The sequence below is a fragment of the Macrosteles quadrilineatus genome, unplaced genomic scaffold (genome assembly GCF_028750875.1).
Source record: "Macrosteles quadrilineatus isolate MER2022 unplaced genomic scaffold, UCM_ALF_1.0 Scaffold_8__2_contigs__length_117827958, whole genome shotgun sequence".
Taxonomy (NCBI): Eukaryota; Metazoa; Arthropoda; class Insecta; order Hemiptera; family Cicadellidae; genus Macrosteles; species Macrosteles quadrilineatus.
The window spans coordinates 56,351,530-56,372,701 of NW_026542601.1; the positions used below are offsets into that span (position 1 = coordinate 56,351,530).

A 21,172-nucleotide genomic window follows, 5' to 3' on the forward strand; every position below is an offset into this window, starting at 1 on the left:
TATAGGCTACATACAAATTTGTTGAAGTGTTTTCTAGAAGTGTTTCACAAACATTAGATTAATATTGTATTTCCATAGGCTTTTGGATTGACACTAGATATAAAAATGACAAAAAACCAAACATTTTACTTTGATTGAATCTGCCTACCAGGTGGAACATCCATACAGATGATGGCCCACAAGTCTATAAAGGCGGCTCCAGACATGCACCATTCGCCGAATCCCGAGTAGTGTGTGGATAGGGGTTTGTCTATTTGAAATGAATGAATAAAATGAAATCAAAATGCTTCTTTATTGAAGCGAACGTAGGACCTCATGGTCCTTTCTTACAGTTAACCTCTATTTGCTCTCTGCTATTTGGCAAGCAGCAAACATTCGTGCGCGTGTTTTCCCGTTCATTGTTAGTATTTTTGCACACATCAAAGTGAACAAATACTTGTTATCCCCGAAACAAACAGTTACTCCAAAAATAACACATGTGTGTATTGATGTCTGCTCGTTAATCGGCGAATAGCAAGACAACTAACTAGATTGCCGAACGTCAAATATTTCAAGTTCGGCGAATTGCGCATGTCTGGAGCCGCCTTTATGTGTCACTTTTTTCAACAAAAAAATTGTTAAACTCGTAATAACTGAAGCAAATTGTAATAACATCCTCTTACCAAACTTAGTATAAATTACCATCAAGCTTTTCACCATTTAACTGAAATTAAGGTACCTGAAAACTCATATTGGCCTATATTTAAAGTCTGTGTCTAAAATAACCTTTTTCTTAGCTGTCAAAACATAAAATGTTCACAGGAAACCTCCTCGAGATTGCCAAGTGCAGCATGTCCTCAGAGGCAGGTTCAGTTGGTAATTTCAAGACTTTAGCTGTCTCCGTGCCTCAACCATATGTTTACCATGTTGAACTCAACAGAGCCGACCGTCTAAATGCGCTCAACAACACGATGTGGCTGTAAGAATTGTGTAAAAACTATACTATAAATACTAAATAGATAGGCCTTAATAAGTTACATCTCATCAGAAAAAAGTCATTCCCAGCAAACAGAAGAAAAAATAAACAGAAAAACCATCATGGTGTGTAAAACATGTAAAAAAGACTATAACTTAACGTTTCAATTATTTGTCTATACATTTAACAGTTAGAATTTACATTGTTACACCTTAAATACTAAAATAAAGCCTAAAATAAATACTAAAATGAGACAGGGTCTTAGTCAATATGAAGATCCATGGTGTCTTTATGGCATAGCCTACATTGGCCTACTAAGTTAGTCCTACAAGTTCATCCTGATATAATTTCACTTCACTAATTAATTAATTATACTTTAACACATTTTATAGGCTGACTCGTTCATATTTAGACTTCTTGATGTTCTTCATCTCCTAACATAGGCTACCTAGCCTAGCACGATACTATCGATTTATGTTAGAGACTAACTCCGGTCTTTACGCAAGCACCGTTTCTTCATAAGTGTTCGACTGCCGTTGCAACTCGAACGCATGTTATTTCAGTTTTTTAAGTTGTTATTACAATTTTTTGCACCATAGCTAGAGAAAGTTCTAAAAATCATTCTATTTTAATTTGGCTTTTATCGGAGCTGTAATTTTTGAGATATTTGCTTTGATAACTTTAACCATTTCCCCCTTCTTCAATCTTTTTTCGCGCCATAACCGCCAAATTAAAAACCATTCCTACATTTTTAATAGTTTTATTTATTCTTTATGAAATTCATACAATCGTCTTCAGAAACACATTTAATCACTTTCTTCTGATTTAGGCTAACTTTTTTTTATTAGACTTGTAATTTACGAGTTAGGCCTAATTGCATTTTTATCTCGGACTATTTTCTTGGTCAATTTTGCTCCGCGCACCGTCATGGCGGTTTTTCTCGGACCTTGTAAATTATTTTTTTTTTATTTAAATTTTTACTTAAATTCTCAAATTTGTCCGATCATTTTGATTTTTTAACACAAGTTAGGGAATTTCATATGATTTTATTTGGTAACACTTTGAGCTCGATATGACAAGTAGTTTTTTTAGATATTCAAGTTATTCGATACGTCATTTTTCTACAATAGGCCTATTTTAATTTAGTCTAACATATGATTTAATCAGATTTTGACCTCCACGACAATTCATTACGAAGGCTATGTTCAATATCAATCTTTAGATGCAATGTTTTGACAGCTGAAAGCTTGTATCGTTTTTACTCAATTTTATTTAAGTCTTAACTTGGAATACCCGTTACAAAGAACAATATAAATTATATTAATTGGGCCTATTTTTACCTTTTTCTTACGAGATAAACTACAAAACCAAGAATTCGGGCAAAAGATTCTGAGCAGTGACCGCTAGTGAATAAAATAAGGGGCCTAAGGCATGGTAAAACCAATTTTTATTCACAGTTATCAACTTTTAAGTTTTCAAGTTAGTCATGAATAAAAAAAGTGTTAGGAACACTTGTCTTCTGTATGTTAAAATACAATACTTGAGTTGTCAATCCTCACAAAAGTACTACTCTACTTACCTTACAAACCTTAGGCTTGTTTTATATAACTAAACTTCACACCTTCCTCCAGCTTCCTCACTGATTTAACTAAGGGCCGTATTACACTAGGTCACCAGGCGATGTCACCGGTGGCGTCACCGGTGACATCACCGGTTACTGTACGGGCAGCCAGCCTGAACACCAGAGAAGTCACCAGGAGTGAGACCAACCCCCAAAGTTCCTCCACTCCAGCCAGTGTCTACATTCAGCGCTGTCACCTCGTTGTTACTCTTCAGTTTAAGTTATTAAGTTATAGTTAAGTTAAGTTATATAGTTATATAAGTTACTACTCTTCAGTAAAAAAAAGTCTAGTGATCAAAAGTTATTGATTAAGCGGGGACGAGATGCAGGGAAGGGAACAAGGGAAGATGACTCGGTAAAAAAGCCAGTGTATTGTGAAAGGTGGTGGTGAAAAAGAAACTGAATGTAGTAGTAATTCTTCATAGTTTTCCAACAATACGTCCACTCACTACACTGGCAACAATCTGAACTTGCAGAACACAAATATACAGTGGTGACCCAACCGCGGTGACTGTGTGTAATATGTCTCATTTGATTCAATGCCCAGCGACAAATCTTGGTCACCAGTGGTTACTCGTCTGGTCACGGGGCAGAGTCACCGGTCCGTCACCAAAGGCTGGTGACGCAACCGGTGACCCTAGTGTAATAGGCGCCATAAGAACCAATGCCCACCAACCAGTCATGTCACCGGTGACGCCACCGGTGACGTCGCCTGGTGACCTAGTGTAATAGGGCCATAAAGCTCAATTATGGAAAAAATGATTGATATTCAACGTTTGCACTTATTAACACATTTAAACAACTGACTAGTTTTCTGTCTGTTCCAGCGAGATTGGAGAATGTTTTACACAGCTGGGTGCTGCAGCTGATTGCAGAGCGGTTGTCCTTTCTGGGGCTGGGAAACTATTTTGTTCGGGTAAGGGAACGTGCTATTTTGTTGGGGGGTTGTAAGGGGTGTACAAAAGAAAAACACAAATTTCTAGGAAAATAAATATTCACTGAAAACAATCAATGTAGCCTACTTAACTTGTAGATTCTTTTTTAAAGAGCATTGGAAGGGTGTGAAGGACTGATAAAATTGTGGCAGTGCTCGCTGAAGAAAGTTGAAATGTAGTAAAGTAAGGTATGGTAGTCCCAATGGCCCAATAGTTATTTGTGTAACTAGTGGGCAAAGTTGCACTTTGCTGCACACAAGAGGAGGCGAGTGCGAAATAATCTCGAGTGCAGCAAAGGCCTTTTGCACTCGTGTTACACATTATATTTTTCCTACAGTCACTATAAAGCATATAAATAATTAGTCTTTCAAACATTATACAACACGTTTTTAGGTTCAGCTGGCAACACAAATAGGTGCCCTAGAGAAAGTAGTACCTGGTCCGTATCACTTCGTTATTTTTCCTCGGCAAGAAATGTGCTCCGCGTTTTAAGAATAGGCCTATAGTTCCGTATGTTTTTGTAATTTGAAGTGGTTTCCGCGCCTAAAAAAATGCTTTAAAGGTATTTTCGGTACTTTCCTGTTTTTTTCCTTCATGGGGCTGGGGTATTATTACCCCTTGCTATCTCGACCTACAAGATCTTTTGTAGCACCCTTTTTGTTTAATCACCTAACCGAAGTTTCCTTGCGAAGCCAATCAGTTGGTGCACACCCATTTCTCGTATTTCAGTAGGCATCGGGAATGCCTTTCCTAGGTGTTTCAACCTTTTCTAGGCTATCGCCGGACATTCCAGCCATATGTGCTCAGCTGATTCTGTTTCGTAGAGACAGAATCTGCACTGGTCTGTCTGTCTAAGCCCTATTATCTTGAGGTACTTCCTTACATAGCCATGCCCTGTAAGTAGACTATCAAGAGGCTTATTTCTTCTTTTTGGAGGTCTAAGATGTTTCTCCATTCCTTACTAAGAGGATTGATGAGCATCTTTGATTGTCTCAGGCCTGGGGTATTTTCCCAAACCTTTTCCTGTTGTCCCTTTGCCCAGGCTAAAATTTTTGATTGGCCCTTGCTCACTGGGACTCCGCAGCATGGTTCAGGCCCAACGAGTTCGGATTTTGCCCCCTCGCCCGCCAGGACGTCAGCCCTTTCGTTGCCTTCGTGCCCAGCATGACCTGGGATCCATGCAAACTGGATTCTGTTGTGTTCGCTCAGGGCCTTGAGGGTGCTCCTGCAGCTCTGCACAACTTTAGATTCCACCACACAGGCGTCGATTGCTTTGAGAGCAGCTTGGCTGTCTGAGAGGATAAGCACCCCTCTCCTCTTCAGGCCTTTATCCAGCTGCAGTCTCGCACAATGCTCTATTGCCATGTCTTCCGCCTGGAAGACAGTCGGCGTTTCGCCGAGAGGTAGGTTTGAGAGGTAGGTTCCAATCCCATACACTCCAAGTCCCGACCTGCCTTCCCTCCGCGATCCGTCTGTGTAAAACACCATCGCCGACTTCCCTGTTTTATCCCTTACCTTCTGCCATTCTCCTCTGTCTCCTATAGCCACTTGGTAGGGTTTATCAAAGTCGTACTTCCTAATCATAAGATCTGAGACCGTCATCTCCATATCTAAACTTGGGAGTTCCCTTAGAATTGACATGTGACCCGTCCTTCTCAAAGAAGATATTTCTCCTTTACTGCAAGTCTTCAGGGCTGTTAATGCTGCCCTTTTCTTTATATCCAGCCCGAGTGGGAGTGCGCCTAAAATTGACTCCATCACCACTGTCGGGCATGATCTTGTTGTGCCACATACTCCTGTGCAAGCAAGTCTTTGCAGTTGTTGTAGCTTTGCAGCTGCCCCAGTTTGCTCTGCCTTCTGCCACCACACCGGGGCTGCGTATTCCACCATAGGTTTTACTATGGTTTCATATATCCACCAGATCAGTCTAGGGTTGAGTCCCCATTTTTTGCCAAATGTTCTTCTGCAGGCGCCCATGGCTCCTGTTCCCTTGGCGATGACATGATCTATGTGCCTGTTCCAAGTCAACTTCTGATCTAAGTATACACCCAGATATTTAGTCTCCTTGACTGACTTGACCCTCACTCCCCTAATGGTGGGGAGATTTTGGTTCTCCTTTTTCTCGTGAAGGTCACTATTTCAGTTTTTGTGGGGTTGATTGTCAAACCCTTTGTGTTACACCAATTGTCGATGAAATCTACCGCCCGCTGGGTAAGGTCCTCAATGGTACCTTTGTGTTTCCCTCTCACGGTCAGCACTAGATCATCTGCAAATGCCTGTAGGTCAATGCCTGTTTGTTCAGCTTCTCTCAGCAGGCCGTCAACCACAAGTGACCATAGCAAGGGAGATAAAACTCCTCCTTGCGGACACCCTCTTCTGGCCTCGACTATAACCGACGAGTCTCCGACCGTGGCTGATATTTCTCTGCTTTGGAGCAGAGCCATTATCCAGCACACTATTTCTTGAGGAATTTCTCTGTCCATCAGTGCTTCCTCTATTTGACTGATAGGACACATTATCAAAGGCTCCTTGGATGTCCATGAAGACACGTGCTAGGATTTCCTTGTGATCTAATTTGTCTTCAATTCTCACTACCAGGCTATGAACCGCTGTTGTAGTCGATTTGCCCATCATAAAGGCATGTTGGTTCACATTCAGGCTTGAGTTCATGAGAATCTCATCCCTCACATGCCTGTTAATGATCTTCTCCATAGCCTTTACCATGAATGAGGTTAAACATATTGGTCTGTAGGATTTAGGCTGAGTTGGTTCTTTTCCTTTCTTCCGTAGGAACACCACTCTGGCCCTTCTCCAACAAGTTGGGATGTGTCCGAGTGCATAACTGCCCTTGTACAATGCAACAAGGAGGTCCACTAGGACCTCCATGCCTTCTTGCAAGAGAGCAGGGAATATGCCATCTCTCCCAGGAGATTTGAAAGGGCCGAAAGAGTTTACTGCCCATTTCACAACCTCTGGTTTGAACATCTTTCCCGACACCCTTCTGGCTAGCGCCACCTCCCTAGGAGACTTCCCTGGGCGGGGCCAATTGGCTCCTTCCCCTAAAGGACAGCTCTCCGGGAAGTGTACTCTTAGCATCTCCTTTAGAGTGTCGCCCATGTTGGTCGTGAGATGGCCATCATTCGCCATTACTGCGCCCAGAGGGTTGGATTGTTCACTTTGTAGTGCTTTCTGGAGTCTGGCCATTTCTGGTAGGCTGGACAGCCTTTCACAGAAAAGCCTCCAAGTCCTTCTTTTGGACTTTTTGATTTCCAGATTGTACTCCGTCAAAGCCCTCGGGTAGGCGTCACGGTCGCCTGTCCTCCGTGTGACATTGAAGAGTTTCCTGAGTTTTGATCTCATTCTGCTCAGCTTCTCATTCCACCAAGGTACGTCTCTCGACACCCTTTTGGATCTGAGGGGGCAGTTTTCTTCAAAGGCTTTTTGTATTGCGGTTTCAACAGACTCCGCTACCTCTTCCAAGCCTTCTACTGTTCTGGTATGTACCATTGTTCCTTCCAACTCCATTTGTAGGGATTCTCTATATCCCCTCCAATTGGTTTGTTTGGGGACTCTGTAGGATAAACACCTCTCCAGGTTAGCCTCTACCTCGAATCGAATGTGTGTGTGGTCCGAAAGCGAGGCCTCCTCAGAGACATGCCATCCTCTAATTTCATGGTTCCTAAGGTCGGTTGATAGTGTTAAATCTAGGACTTCCTGTCTTATCCTATTGATAAAGGTAGGTTTGTTACCCCGATTCTCTATTTCTAAGTCAACCTTAAATATGTACTTTAGGAGATCCTTACCTCTTTCATTGGTGTCGGTGCTCCCCAAGATGATGTGATGAGCGTTGGCGTCACAGCCTAGGATTAGAGGCATCCCTTTGCTGCGCGCATATTGCACCAGGTGTTCCACTGCCTTTGGGGGGCAGGTGTCCCCAGGATTCGGGAAGTATGCCGAGGCCACTAAGGCCTTTTGGCACCCGTTGGCGGTGAGCAGGTCCACCGAGATAGTGACTAGGTCTCTATTGATGAACTCTGGAACTGTAAAACATCTTACATTTGGAGAGATCAGTATGCAGGCTCTAGGCCTTGCATCTGATCTCTCATATATTAATTTACTCACCTGAGTTGGGAGTCCTCGGATCGATCCCCTTGCGACCCAGGGTTCTTGGATGAGGGTCCAGCCCTTGTATGGCAAATCTCCGACCTTGTGATGTCCTCCTCTCCCACCTCGAGGACGATACCCTGAATCCCTTTTTTCTGGTCTTCTCAGGCTTTTCTCAGACCTTACTGAGGGACCGACCCTTCCACCTCTCCTCCCTCTTCTCTGGTCTGGTTTTTCGGAAAATGGGAAAGTGATGAGAGCTGCCCGCTCTTGTGTTATCACTTCCTCTTCTCATCTCCTTCTCTTTCTCACTTTCTTTGGCCTCAGTGGAGTTGAGTGGTGTGGTGCCAACAGGTCCCTTCACCTCCTCCTCCTTTGATGAAGCCTCTGTTTCCAAAATTTCTTGGTCTGGAGGTGCTGCACCTAGGGAAACTGCAGGTGGGTCTTTGACTGTGGGGTTTTTATCCTCAGTCCCTCCTGTTCTTCTGCCCTTCAGCTTCAGTGTCACCATTCCCATCCTGAAGTAGACCGTTATCGGTCCTTCCTTCTCTAGTTTTGACCCTGTGAGTGGATCCACAGCCAAGAAGAGTTGGACTGTAGTCCCGTCCACAATTCTGTTGAGGGCTCCCCAGCTTGTGGCTTTTAGCCCTTTATTTTGTTTTTCCAGCCACAGCAGGATTTCCTCTGTTTTGAGCTGGTTGCAGTTCGGGAAGAAAGCCGTTGCCACCTTGGTCTTCGGTATATCTCCTTCGGGAATCACACGGAAAGAGTCCCCTAGCTGTTCTTCTTTGGACTTGATCCACCTTGCGGTGTCCTCGTCCTTGCAGACCAGTACTAGGTACCCTTGCCTCCTGTGTTGGCTATTAAAGCCAGGAAAGACCTCATGGTTTTCTCCGTTCCAGATTAGCTGCAGGATTTTGTCCTGGACAGCTTCCATCTCTTCGTTTGGAAGCATAACTTCAGGGAAGTTGGTGTGTATTACGCCAATTCTGACCCCCTCTGCTGCCTGTTTAAAGGAGAGCTTGGAAGGTTGATGTTGAACCCTCTGATGCGGGGTTCCAGCCTCTGCCAACACCTCTCCTCCTCTTGCCTTCTTGTTCGGGTTTGGGACCTCCGGCGTAGTATTTTTTGATCTAGGCCTTTTGTTTGTCCCTTGGTTCTTGTCCTCGTTTTGCGATCTCTCTTCCAGGCTCAGTTCTACTGCCTCTTCTATGGAGTGGCCCTGTTTCCTGAGCCATCTGTATCTCCTTTGGCGGGCTCCTCCCATTTTTGGAATTCTGTCACGCAGCTTGAGTTTCTTGGCTTTCTCCGTGATTTCTTTGTCATCACCGCTGGTTTCGTCCAGGAGTTGTTCTTCCTCGGAGATTGTGACCATTAGCTCTCCCTGAGTTCCATCGATCTCTCGGTTGAGCTCTGATCTTAAAGTAGATTGGGGAGCTTCCTGAACTGGAGGTGCCACAAGGACCTCTGCTGTTTGAGGAGTTGCTACCTCTGCGTTTTGAGGCACTAAGGCCTGTGTTTTTTGAGTCAATTCTGCCTCTAGATTGCTTGTTTTTTTTTTGCTTCCGCCGTTTTTATCTCCATGTTTGTCCCACGAGTACGGGGTTTCTGCAGTCCGCCTCTCCAGTGACCCGATTAGAGAGGTAAGAGGTACATACTGCTGGGTTCCCCCTGGTGCCCAGCAGGCTCCGTTTGAGACAATCTTGTTTTAGGCCCCCAGTGCCCCGAGACTCTCATCACGGGTCGCATTCCACCTTAGCCCAGGGCCCGCAGTGCTCAGGCATAGCTCCTGCTATACCCGAACGTCTGGGTGAGCGTCCTGTTCTCAGAGAAGCTAGCCTCGTCCTAGACCAGTTACGAACACCCAGTTCTAGTGATGCTGCTGCCCCTCACCAGGGAGTCTTTTGGGACTCCAGCCTAGATCCGCCGAGATCAGCGTGACAGGGGCCACGACATGAACGGTGCAGTCATTGGACTACACAGGCCTGCACTTCATTTTTTGTGCTGACCTTCTCGGACGGTCCTGAGCACCATTTCTGATGCCACTGGGAGTGAAATAGTTCCTCAGTTGCAGATGTCAATGCAGCCTTGGCTGACCGAAGAACTACCGCACTCGCTTAACCCCCACTTTCCTGTTAAAGGGAACATTCATTACTATCGATCTGATCTCTGTCGATATATACAGGGTGAATAAAAAGTCAAGACCCCCCCCCTCTAATATTTTTCCAAGTAAATATACAAAGATATCCTTTTGGTGGTCGAGCAATCTTAGCAGGAAGTTTCATTTTATCATTTTGAAGTTTTTGAGTGTCCCCCCAAAAGGGGGGATTTGGGGGGCAACTCAAATATTTTAAATGTGCCCCTTTAAGTGACACCTCATTTTGAAGTGTTTACAAAACCTTAAAGAATGGTGAAAACTAGAGGTCGCTATCTCTACTCTATCCAAAATGGTAGCCCGTCAAATGTTGTGCAAAATCAATGGTAAAATTGTTAATATTGGCTGCCATTTTGGATAGAGAAGAGATAGCGAGCTCTGTTTTTCACCATTCTTTAAGTTTTTGTAAACACTTCAAAATGAGGTGTCACTTGATAGGGGTTTCTATTGAAACATTTTTAGTTGTCCCCCGAATCCCCCCTTTTGGGGGGACACTCAAAAATTTTAAACGTAAACCCCCTTCAAGTGACACCTAATTTTGAAGTGTTTACAAAAACTTCAAGAATGGTGAAAACCAGAGCTCGCTATCTCTTCTCTATCCAAAATGGCAGCCAATATTAACAATTTTACCATTGATTTTCCACAACATTTGACGGGCTACCATTTTGGATAGAGAAGAGATAGCGACCTCTAATTTTCACCATTCTTTAAGTTTTTGTAAACACTTTAAAATGAGGTGTCACTTGAAGGGGGTTTACTTTTAAAATATTTGAGTTGCCCCCCAAATCCCCCCTTTTGGGGGGACACTCAAAAATTTCAAGATGATAAAATGAAACTTCCTGCTAAGGTTGCTCGACCACCAAAAGGATATCTCTGTATATTTACTTGGAAAAATATTAGAGGGGGGGGTCTTGACTTTTTATTCACCCTGTATATCGATATTTTTGTTTTCCTTTACGATCCATGCCTTTTGTTTTAATATCTTCAAACACATTTAAATTACAAATTGACATCTGATCTTGTTTAGGCGAAAATAGTATATTATGTGGATCGAGAAATAAGTAAAACTGTTCTAAACTAACCTAACATAACTAACCAAACTTGCTGTAGGGCTACCATTTCAAAATTTCGTTTGATAACAGAAAAGGCATGTAAGTAAATGAAACGGGATTTAAAAATGTTACAGCATGTTGGTTGGTTAGGTAAGGTTAGCTCAGAACAGTTTCATTTCAATATAATATTTTTAAATTGTTTGTTGATACTGAACAATATTAACTTATCGTAGTTGTCAGCTGACATCTCGTTCATTAATATCGGTATATCGGATCAAAAAATAGAATATCGATGAATCGAAAAAAATCATCGATAATAATGAATGTTCCCTTTAACAGGAATGTACCATATTTTCTTGTTTATTAAGATCGTAGGAATGTTTTAAAATAGTTTAAAAGAAAAGTCCAGAAAGTTCAGAAATACCGAAACTATAAACACGAAATGACAGGTTAAATCGTAGTTATAATAGTCAATCAGCTGCTCATAGTATTATTATCTTTAAGTGTTGCCAACCTATTTCCAAGCGTACACGGATTACGTGCATAATAGAACCACGCTGTTTTGTGTTGTTTTGTTGGAATCCTGATGTGCGGTAATGTATAAACCGTACGACAAAGTATAAACCGTACGGCAAAGTATAAATATGCAGCAATTAGCAGCTTTCTGTACTATAAACAGTACAAGGAAGCCAACTTTGTCGGGTGACAGTAGGAAAAATATTTTTTTTAATGTTTGATCTTGATTTCTTAAATGTGATACAGTCTACTCGGTAATTCAAACACTTGATAGCCTAAATCGAAACATTTGATAAATCTCAGTCTCTAGATAATCTCTTAATATTTCATATTATTTTTACCATGCATTTTGATACACAAGGGTATTTTGAAGTCCAAGCAGAGTTCAGGCCGATTTGGAACATGCAGTAGTTCCATCAGCAAAACTGTAATTTGAAGGGAGGGATTGCTTCCTGTCATAACAGGAAACTATACAACCTTTAGCACAGTAGTTTGTCTTAAATAATGCCATTGATGATGCAAGAGTCAATAGAAAAAAAAACAAACAAAAATTACAGATTTTTGTAACAAACTTGAACAGTTGTTTGTTGTTACAGTTACAGAACACACACAGTTACATAATTGTTGTTAAAGTTGTAACAAACAGCTTGTTTGTGTAATAAGCTGTTGTTTGTTGTAAAGTTACTAAAATATGCTGTTTGATAAGACTGTAACATTCTGAACCTTCCTTAGTTATTTACATAATGCAGTGGTTTACCCAACGATCACGTAAAGATAGTGTTAACAACCCGAGTAGAAAATGTATGGTACGAGCCTTGGCAAGTGCCTTTAAAACTTCTACTAGTGTCGTTAAAACTATTTACGCGAGTTTGAGTACACTACTTTACCTATGACCGTTTTTAATTATTAACAATCACTACTCATAACTTCTATTAGAGGTTATGTTTTCATTTATAACCTCTCATTTCCACTGACAGTAATGCAATGACCCATTGTATCAACCACTAAACGTACCAATAGTTAACAACCATACTAAACTAGCTGTACCCGCGGGCTTTGCCCCGTTTAACTTCATAAGTATTCGTATGGCTCAATCACGTCCTGGTTGAAGTTCGTTCGCTACGCTCACTCACCTTTAGGTTGGAACTCGTTCGCTGCGCTCACTTGTTTTCAGGTTAATGTTCGTTCGCTACGCTCACTCACCTTTTGGTTGCAAATTAGCTGTTGTCATAAATAATAGTGCTGTACCCTGTTGGTAATCCTTGTAACTTTAATGCTATTGAACATCATAGAACAGAACCAACTCGTTTAATTGAAACAACTGTTAAGATTCATTAATTCCTTTTAAATATGGAAAATCATGAGGTTAACATGGGAAACTCCAGAGCCACTGGGGCGGAGCCCGAAAGCCCGATCAGAATAAAAACTACTTAGTTTTCCTATTTAATGCCCAAAGAATCGGTTTACCGAATTTCAGCCTCTAGGTAAATGGAAAGTGGGAGAATTAGTGATGAGTCAGTGAGGGCTTTGCCTTTTATATTGTGTGGAAAGATAAAAATATTAAGGCATTGTCATCCCTTTTATTGTTTATAATACTTTGATAAAGGTTTTTATGTTTTAATATTTAACATTGGAGAATTTAAACGTTGTTAAGTGCACAGGTGTGCTGCGATTGGGGTTTAATACATTTGGACTTAGTCAAAAGTAAAATAGTTTTCTGTGCTGCACTCTCTAGAAACACTGTGGCACTATTTCAAATCATGACTAATGCTAATACAGAATTTTGTGATTATTCAAACCTTCAAAACAGTTGGTGAAAGTAAACTTCCGCTTTTAAATTATATTTATTTGTAAACATTGTAGATCAAAAAGTCTGACATTGGCCCACTTAAAACCCTCTGGGGCAGAGCCCTTTTGACGGATCTGCACCAAACTTCACTCAAACCATCCTTGAAAGATGCTTAATAATGCCTGAAAGTTTCATTACAATCTGTCGAGCGGTTTCAAAGTCCATAACGTATATACATATATACACACATACATACATACATATAGTTCCTCTTTTATAGATATAGATCGGTAAACAGCTGATTAGTTGAAGTTCAAAGCATTACAATTTTACTTCTTTTCTCTCAATTCTTGAACCTCATTGGTCCTTTAATCGTGTTGTTAAGTAAAACAACAATGCTGCTAAGTAAACAATGCTCTTTAATGAATCTTTTCAATTCTAAGAACTGAAATGACAAGGCTAGTTTAAAAAACGGTCGTAGGCTATAAATTAACTCTTTGTAATTCAAATGGTTTATTTTTCTCCCGATCAATCAAACTCTTAATAATTCAAATTTATTTACATGGCCCACCATATTTAGAATTGTGAAGAGGCCACTGTAACACATTGTGAACCGTAAAGATTGTTAACATGATAGTTTACTAATAATAGTTCAATAGTGTAACTTTGTAGATGGCATATTTTCTAAAAACTGTATAATACAACTAACTACCTAATTTAAATTTATTCAGCATTGCCTCCAGGATTGATTTAAGACAATATAAAATAGGTTACGTACCTTACGTCATCAATCCTAGGATAGGTAGTCTTTTTAAGCAACTAGTTTTGAAACTGACGTTTCATTTTCAAGCCTTGTCTAACATAAAATTATTTGAACATAATGTCGGCGTTATTATCTTCAAATAATTTCATGTTAGACAAGGCTTGAAAATGAAACGTCAGTTTCGATACTAGTCGCTTAACCTATTTTAAATTGTCTAATTTAAAGGTGCTTAAGATGAGGTAAGTACTGTCTACTAGCCTGTTCCCTTATTCTCGAGAAAATTCAAGGTAATTTGATTGAAATTACCTCCATAGACAAGAGAAGTAAATAGCAAGATTTCCCCTGTATGTCTGCGAGCACCTATAAATAAACTGAACTCATTTAACTCACTCCAACAAGCTAATTGGAAAGAGTAAATTTGTTACCTGGTTTTTCTCTAATATTTTCTTCGATTAGTGTTTGGTTTTAGTATTATTTGGATACTATTTTTTGTTAAAGGACTGGATTTCCAGGATATGATGACGTTAGGTTCAAAGCTGAGTGAAGAGGAAGATGTTGCACGAAGGTGTAAGATTCTCTCTGCCACCATCAAGGCATACCAAAATTCCCTCACTGCTTTGGAAAAGGTATTATCTATTATCAATTATCAACCATTGAGATGGGGACCCCACCTAGGTGCATATTTTAACCCTAATATGAGTGAAGGATGAGTGTAAAATGGTGTGTGATGACCTGTGTAGCTTAGTTACCGACTAAGATCAGTGGTTTCATTAGTCAGGATCATTTATTTAAAGCGCCAATGATCAGGAACAGCTGGGTCCAGTTTCGAACCATCAATAAGCTACTGACTTTTCTCAGGATCGAACCAGCGACCTTTTGATTACTAGGCGAGCACTATAATAACCACTCAGCTACCCAGCCAGTCATTATGTTTGTTGTTACAGTTACAGAATTATTAAATTACACCTACCAGGTAATCGTTATTGAAGTAAAAACCACTAGATTTCACATTCAGTTTATTAAATTTCTCGATTCTACCTCATGATCCTAATATACAAAATCAATAAGCAGCCTGTTCATGGTTCAATCTGGATGTTATAATATCTTAACTGCATTTTGATCCTCCTAATAAAAAATATATAAAATCAATCTGGCTATTGTATTTTTACATGTATGTAATATCATAGATTAAAAGAAGTAGACACAGATACCCCACGAGATAGGGAAGTCGTGAGAGCCGTGTTTGAGTACGAACAGTCGCTGTTTTGGCGTTTGAGGCCCACCGTGTTGCCAATTCGTGCAGCGCAGGTACCGGAAATTCCCCGTTTCCCACAGAGTGAGATAGCAGTAGCACTGCACCGCAGCGTTCAAGCGGCGATTTCCTAGCGACGCGATTAAGCCTGTTACGCTGCGTGCTTCGTGCTCCGCGGTTGCCGGAACACCGATCCCTTTTAAACTAATGAGACTGTTTTCCTAGCGGCGCGGTGCGCGACTAACCGCCAACTGCGCAGTGCGCAGCGTGATTGGGACCACTGCCTCGAGAGCAGTCGCAAACCACGCTGCCGAACTGGGCCATTGTTTACATTGGAAATATGGAGAAAACCATAAGTTGTAGTGATGTTACCAAGTTCACTGTTGATGATGACAGTTTATTAATTGACTGTGTCCGAGTTTGAAATTCTGTGGAAAATGAGCCATCCTGATTTTAAAAATAACTTGAAGAAGGACAGGCTTTGGAGTGGGATAGGGCAAAAAATGAACAAGACAGGAAAACTGATCTTTAGTTAACCTAAAGTATTCCTTAAATTTTACTTCATTGTCTATCAGGTGCCAATTAATAAGAATACTAAACGCACCCTCATGGCTCCTAGATCTAAACAGTTCTCTACAGGAATTTCGACTTTTGGACAGTAGAGCTTGGGCTATGTCGACATCTTCGTCCATCTCTTCCTCTTCCACCAACAACATAAAAGCGAGACTCTTCTTTCTCCGATCCATAGCAGAACGTTACTGTGGAAACCGCGAATCTGCTTGTTACGCAACGCATTGCCGGATTTCTAGGAAAACACTTTTGCGCAGCGTAAAATTTTAATCACGCTGTTCCTGGCCACGCTGCATTCTTTAGATTAATCGCGTAGCACGCAGCGCGGTTACTGAAGTTGGAGGAAAACACACCTTCACCGACCAGCCAGCGGCCTGGCCCTCAAACTTGCTCAAACCTCACGTCTATGGGACTTTTGTTTGTACCATCCGCTATATTTCACTCCGAATATATTTCTGTTTTATTTCCACTTGTTTATGAAATATGTCTGATGAGTTTAAAAAGTAGGTCTACAAAGTGTGTTAATGGTCGCAATGTTTTTAAAACTAAGGTTTAATAATCCATTTACAAATCCCAAAGTACCCATGAATTTTTAAGAAAACTACAAGTCACACCCCCTTAAACCATGTACTTAAAATTTTCGTCATGACGAGAAACCTTGCCATTATTATTAAATGTAATTATCCATTATTTCATAAAGTGCCCTTAAAGGTCGTAATTCCTTTCTAAAATGCACAACTCAAGTTTGGGGATTGTAAGACATTTCAAAGGAGCGACCTTGGATTTAGCTACAATAAATGCTGTAGGAATGTCACCACAGCTTGTTTCACAACGTAAATAAAGACAGGCACCATAGGCTTCACCAGATGCATCAGCAAATCCATGGAGCTGAAAAGTTTCTGAATTCCTAGGAATCACAAGACGTGGAATTCTCAAATCTTCAAGTAAATGCAATTCATCAATAAAATTGTGCAATATTTTCATAACATTTTCATCTAACTGATCATCCCAACCAACACCTAAAGTCCACAGAGCTTGCATCATCTTTTTGGCATACAATACCACTGGTGTCACCCATCCAAGAGGGTCGAATATTGTACTCAACAGACTTAAAATAGAACGTTTAGTTGGTTTGGAATTATTCTTTAAATTACTCAATTTCACTTGATACATAATCTCATCAGATACTGGTTGCCATTTTATACCTAAGACCTTAATTGCATAGGTAGTTTAACTTGAGGCTGCATTTTATTGACAGTTTGAATGAGATTGTTAGTTGATGTAGACTGGCATCTCTTATGGGCCCCTAAAATATGGAAATACATAGACTCAATTTCTTCGATAGATGCTTGTTCATTTTGTATTTCTTCATCTAGTCCTAATGTAATCAAAATTTCTAGAATTTCATTTTGATATTGATTGTGACATTGATAATCAGATTTTAATTCGTCAAACCTTAACTTGAAACTCGGTACTATCATCAGATTCAATAACGTGATCTACACTCAATTTATACAAAGTAGTTATTCTTTCAACAACTTTAGCCTTTTTCAATCGAAGAAGTTTCAATGCATTTTCATTGTTAATACTCATTTTCAATTGAAGATTGATTATTCCATATAACTTGAAACAATGTGAATCCAAATTTAGGTAGTAAGTCTTGCTAGAAATTTAGTCTATAAAACTCACCAAATCTTCTTTGTTTAATAATTTACCATAGGTAATAAATTCTTGACAATTGTATTCGGCTTCTGATTGGACCAAAATGTTAGGTAACTGCGTTGCGTTGAAATAAACTTATAATAAAAAATAACTAAAGAGCTTTAAGTGGACTGTAATTGTGTATATTTTAGAAAAAACAATGAATATAACAGATGTAAATTAAATCAGCACAAAACAAATGTTAAAGAGGAAACAAGCAATATGATAATATGGCAAAGAGTATCAAACAGATGTGGTTGATAGGTGTGCGGTTTACGGTTTTGGCAAAAGTTTGTGATCCTTATTAACTTACTACATAGATGTTAGGAAAATATTACAATCTCTTTAGCCTTTCTGAGTGCTTTAAGATTAAGATTCACTTGTCCCTTACAGTGCCACAAGCCTGTGATCGGAGCAGTACATAATGCTTGTATTGGCGGAGGAATCAACTTGATTGCAGCCACGGATATCAGATATTGCACGAATGACGCTTGGTTTCAAGTCAAAGAAGTTGACTTAGGTAAGCTAAGCAGTCATGACGATGCGTTAGTTTATTCTTCCTTTGTTTAGATCAGGTTGTTGGAGCTGTACTGATTTTTTGTGACTTGTAGACAACTTAGATATAGGTAATTAAAATTATGAATTTCTTAAACCAATGTTGGCACTGGTCTGTTATTCCATTTCACATTCTTAATGACGCTCCTTCTAATTTTCTCAATCTGTGAGTATTTAATAGGTAGAGTATTTAATCATTGATACTGTCGTCTCTGTGGTGTTGCTACATACATAATTTTAAAGACCTTAAAAACATTTTAATTCAATCAGACTTAAAACAACCTTTTATGAGAAGATTCATACTAGTTCTCAGTGGGAACTGTTTCTCTGTATCCATTGTAAATTAAAATTTGTCCTGTTTCTACTTTTACTGGTTTTTAACCGTTAATTAATAATTAATATACTTTTAGCGAATTTCCCATATATAGGGAATAAGCTATTACCGTAGTACTCATGGTAAGACCTGGACCCGGGACCGATTTAATTTTTCGTTTTGAAGTCCCTAGAGGCCAAAAACACCATCCCTTCAAATTCATATATATATATATATATATATTTATATATATGTGTCCGTTAGCGCGATAACTCGAGTAAAAATGATCCGATTTAGATGAAATTTGGTACAAACGTGTAAACCTATGTTTATTTGAACGAGTTCGCGAACCAGCATGATTGGACCATGGGAATAGGGATTATTTCTCACTTAGTCTGCAGGTTTGCTGCGGCGGGGGTATTTCCTTATCTTATGTTTGTGGTCCAGGTTTAACAGCAGATGTAGGAGTGCTACAGAGGCTACCCCGACTCATTGGCAACGCTTCTCTAGTCAATGAGTTGTGTTTCACAGCGCGCAAGCTGCCAGCTGCTGAGGCGGCCGCTGCCGGACTGGTCAGCAAGTTGTTTGACACAAAAGACTCGTAAGCTTTTTATCTTAACATAGCTTACAGTTTAACTGATCCATATCTTCTGTCTCTTCTATAGTAGTGCAGGGTGGCCACATACTAAGAATCATGAGTGTTTTTAAATTTCACCACAAATTTAAGAAAAGTATTTAGTCTGCGCTCGGCTCGAAAATATTATGTCACATTGACCTCTAGTGAAATGTACCTTGGTGACCGGGAAACCCATGTTTTTCTGCCGGAAAACTGTAAAAATTGTGATAATTTTTTCCAGGAGTTTTGTGGCCACCCTGTAGTAAGTAGTATTAGGTTAAAACTTTTTTTACCAGCAGAGGCTTAAAATCCCAGAATTGATTTAGAATTTAGGCTAGTATAATTACAATGAGATACTTTAACACCACAAACTAGGTATTCTGACAATGTCACCGATAGCATTGACTATACACCTCTACTAGATTGAACACTATGCGGTCGCTTTGTTAACAATACACTGGTTCTGCGTTAGTGTATGGTCCACGTAGTTATGTTAGATGACGCTAGGCGCTCTTCAAGCGCCTTTAGTTCCCTTAGATAACGTAGGATCGCGCTGCGAGCGCCCGTCGTCTGTCACTGCATACAACCTCGGCTACGATGCGTATTGCGACTGCGAGCCGCGAGTGCCGAGCAGTGGCGGTTACTTTGTTGATTAGTGCGCGGTAAAAAGTACAAATTGCTGGGTCCCCCATGAGATATTGCGTGATATATAGCTTGCCTACTTTGATTGTGTGTCTCGTATCTATTGGCAAATGTCAGCTGATTTTCATTAAACCAAATTAGATTATAATTTCCAGCAAAATTTTCCAAAACATGGCATATTTAAGACTAAATATGATTGATATAAAAGTATTTTCTAAAATCATTATACACAATTTTGCTTGGATACCGTGTTATGCCTCGTTTTCATCATCTCACTGAGGACGTTTTCAAAAATGAACATTCCTAGGGTTAAGTTGTAAATCATAGAACAAAAGTGTACTGTCTGTGTGACTGAGGAATTGCTTTTTCGCAGAAGTCGTTACTAAAATGGAATAAAATATACACTTTAGTCAACAAGTAATTATAACCATCACCATTTATAAATTATAATATTTTGGTGCTTTACAATTTAATTAGCTATTATTGTTTTTTTGACTGAAATAACACCTCTACTCTATTAGTATACAGGGTGAGTTTTAATAATCCCCCCCCCCCAACTTTTTTCTACATTTTAAATATGAAGGGGGTGTTGTGACCCATCATTTCGAAGTACTTTTTTAAGCTGAAGACAATGCCACAATCCATTTTTTGTTATCAAGTTTTATTTATGAAATATTGAAATTTTTTTGTTAAAAATGTCAATATTTCAAAATCAAAAAATGAAAATGAAAAACGGATCATGGAATTAAGTTTAGCTTAAAAAAGTAGTTCGAAATGATGGGTCACAACACCCCCTTCATATTTAAAATAATTTATCACATTTCAAAATGGCGGATCCAAGATGGCGGCCGAAAAAAATAAATCAGTCATAACCAAGTGAAAATAGGTCGACAATTACTGGTAGTGTATACTTATCTTTATCTAGCACTATTTTGAGATTATGGTCTTAGTTTGTAAATGCACAATGTTAAAATGGGCTAAAAATAAATTTTTAAAAAGCCCTCATAACTTTAGAATGAATCAAGATTTTTTTAAACGGTTTGCGGCATTGTAATCAGGGCAAAAATTTAGTTCGAAATAATGGGTCACAACCCCACCTTTACATTTGAAAAAAAATTTTGCATCCAATATGGCGGATCCAAGATGGCGGCCGGAAATGGCCACCTTGTCAAAATGAAGTACTTACTACCCAACAATGTTTGGAAGTGGTCTGGGATTGATATTTGAAAAAATGTAGAAAAAAGTTGGGGGGGGGGACAATTAAAACTCACCCTGTATAATGGATTAAGAAAAATGAACAACAAGAAAATTGAAACACGGTTAAAAACTACAAAGAATTGTCAATAAAGAACACTTTTATTAGAAGAACATTATTTAATAATAAGAATAAATGAACATACATACATAAAAAACCAATGCACTCAAACATTACTAATCAGCCTTCGGGGATCGCAGGTGAGAAAATATTACATAATATTTGAATAAATAAATATAGGATGGAGAGGACACAGCTAACTCACCTGATGAAAGGTTGCAGACGAGTCAAAGAACACATAAAATCACACACATAAAATACTTAATATTTCGCCTCTTTCAGAGGCTTCTTCAGAAGTAGGCCTAGATGGTAGTTACA

At 39.7% G+C, this 21,172-nt stretch overlaps 1 protein-coding gene across 2 annotated transcripts in view; it reads left to right on the forward strand.

The window, feature by feature from the left end:
- Positions 1–21,172, forward strand: part of LOC129001733 (delta(3,5)-Delta(2,4)-dienoyl-CoA isomerase, mitochondrial) — a 40,621-nt gene that overhangs the window by 13,095 nt on the left and 6,354 nt on the right. For both annotated transcript variants that reach the window (XM_054429142.1, XM_054429143.1), the window contains 5 exons: positions 802–958; positions 3,404–3,492; positions 14,389–14,516; positions 17,807–17,933; positions 18,729–18,882. In XM_054429142.1, coding sequence (XP_054285117.1) covers positions 802–958; positions 3,404–3,492; positions 14,389–14,516; positions 17,807–17,933; positions 18,729–18,882 — 655 coding nt within the window. The remainder of the gene's footprint in view (positions 1–801; positions 959–3,403; positions 3,493–14,388; positions 14,517–17,806; positions 17,934–18,728; positions 18,883–21,172) is intronic.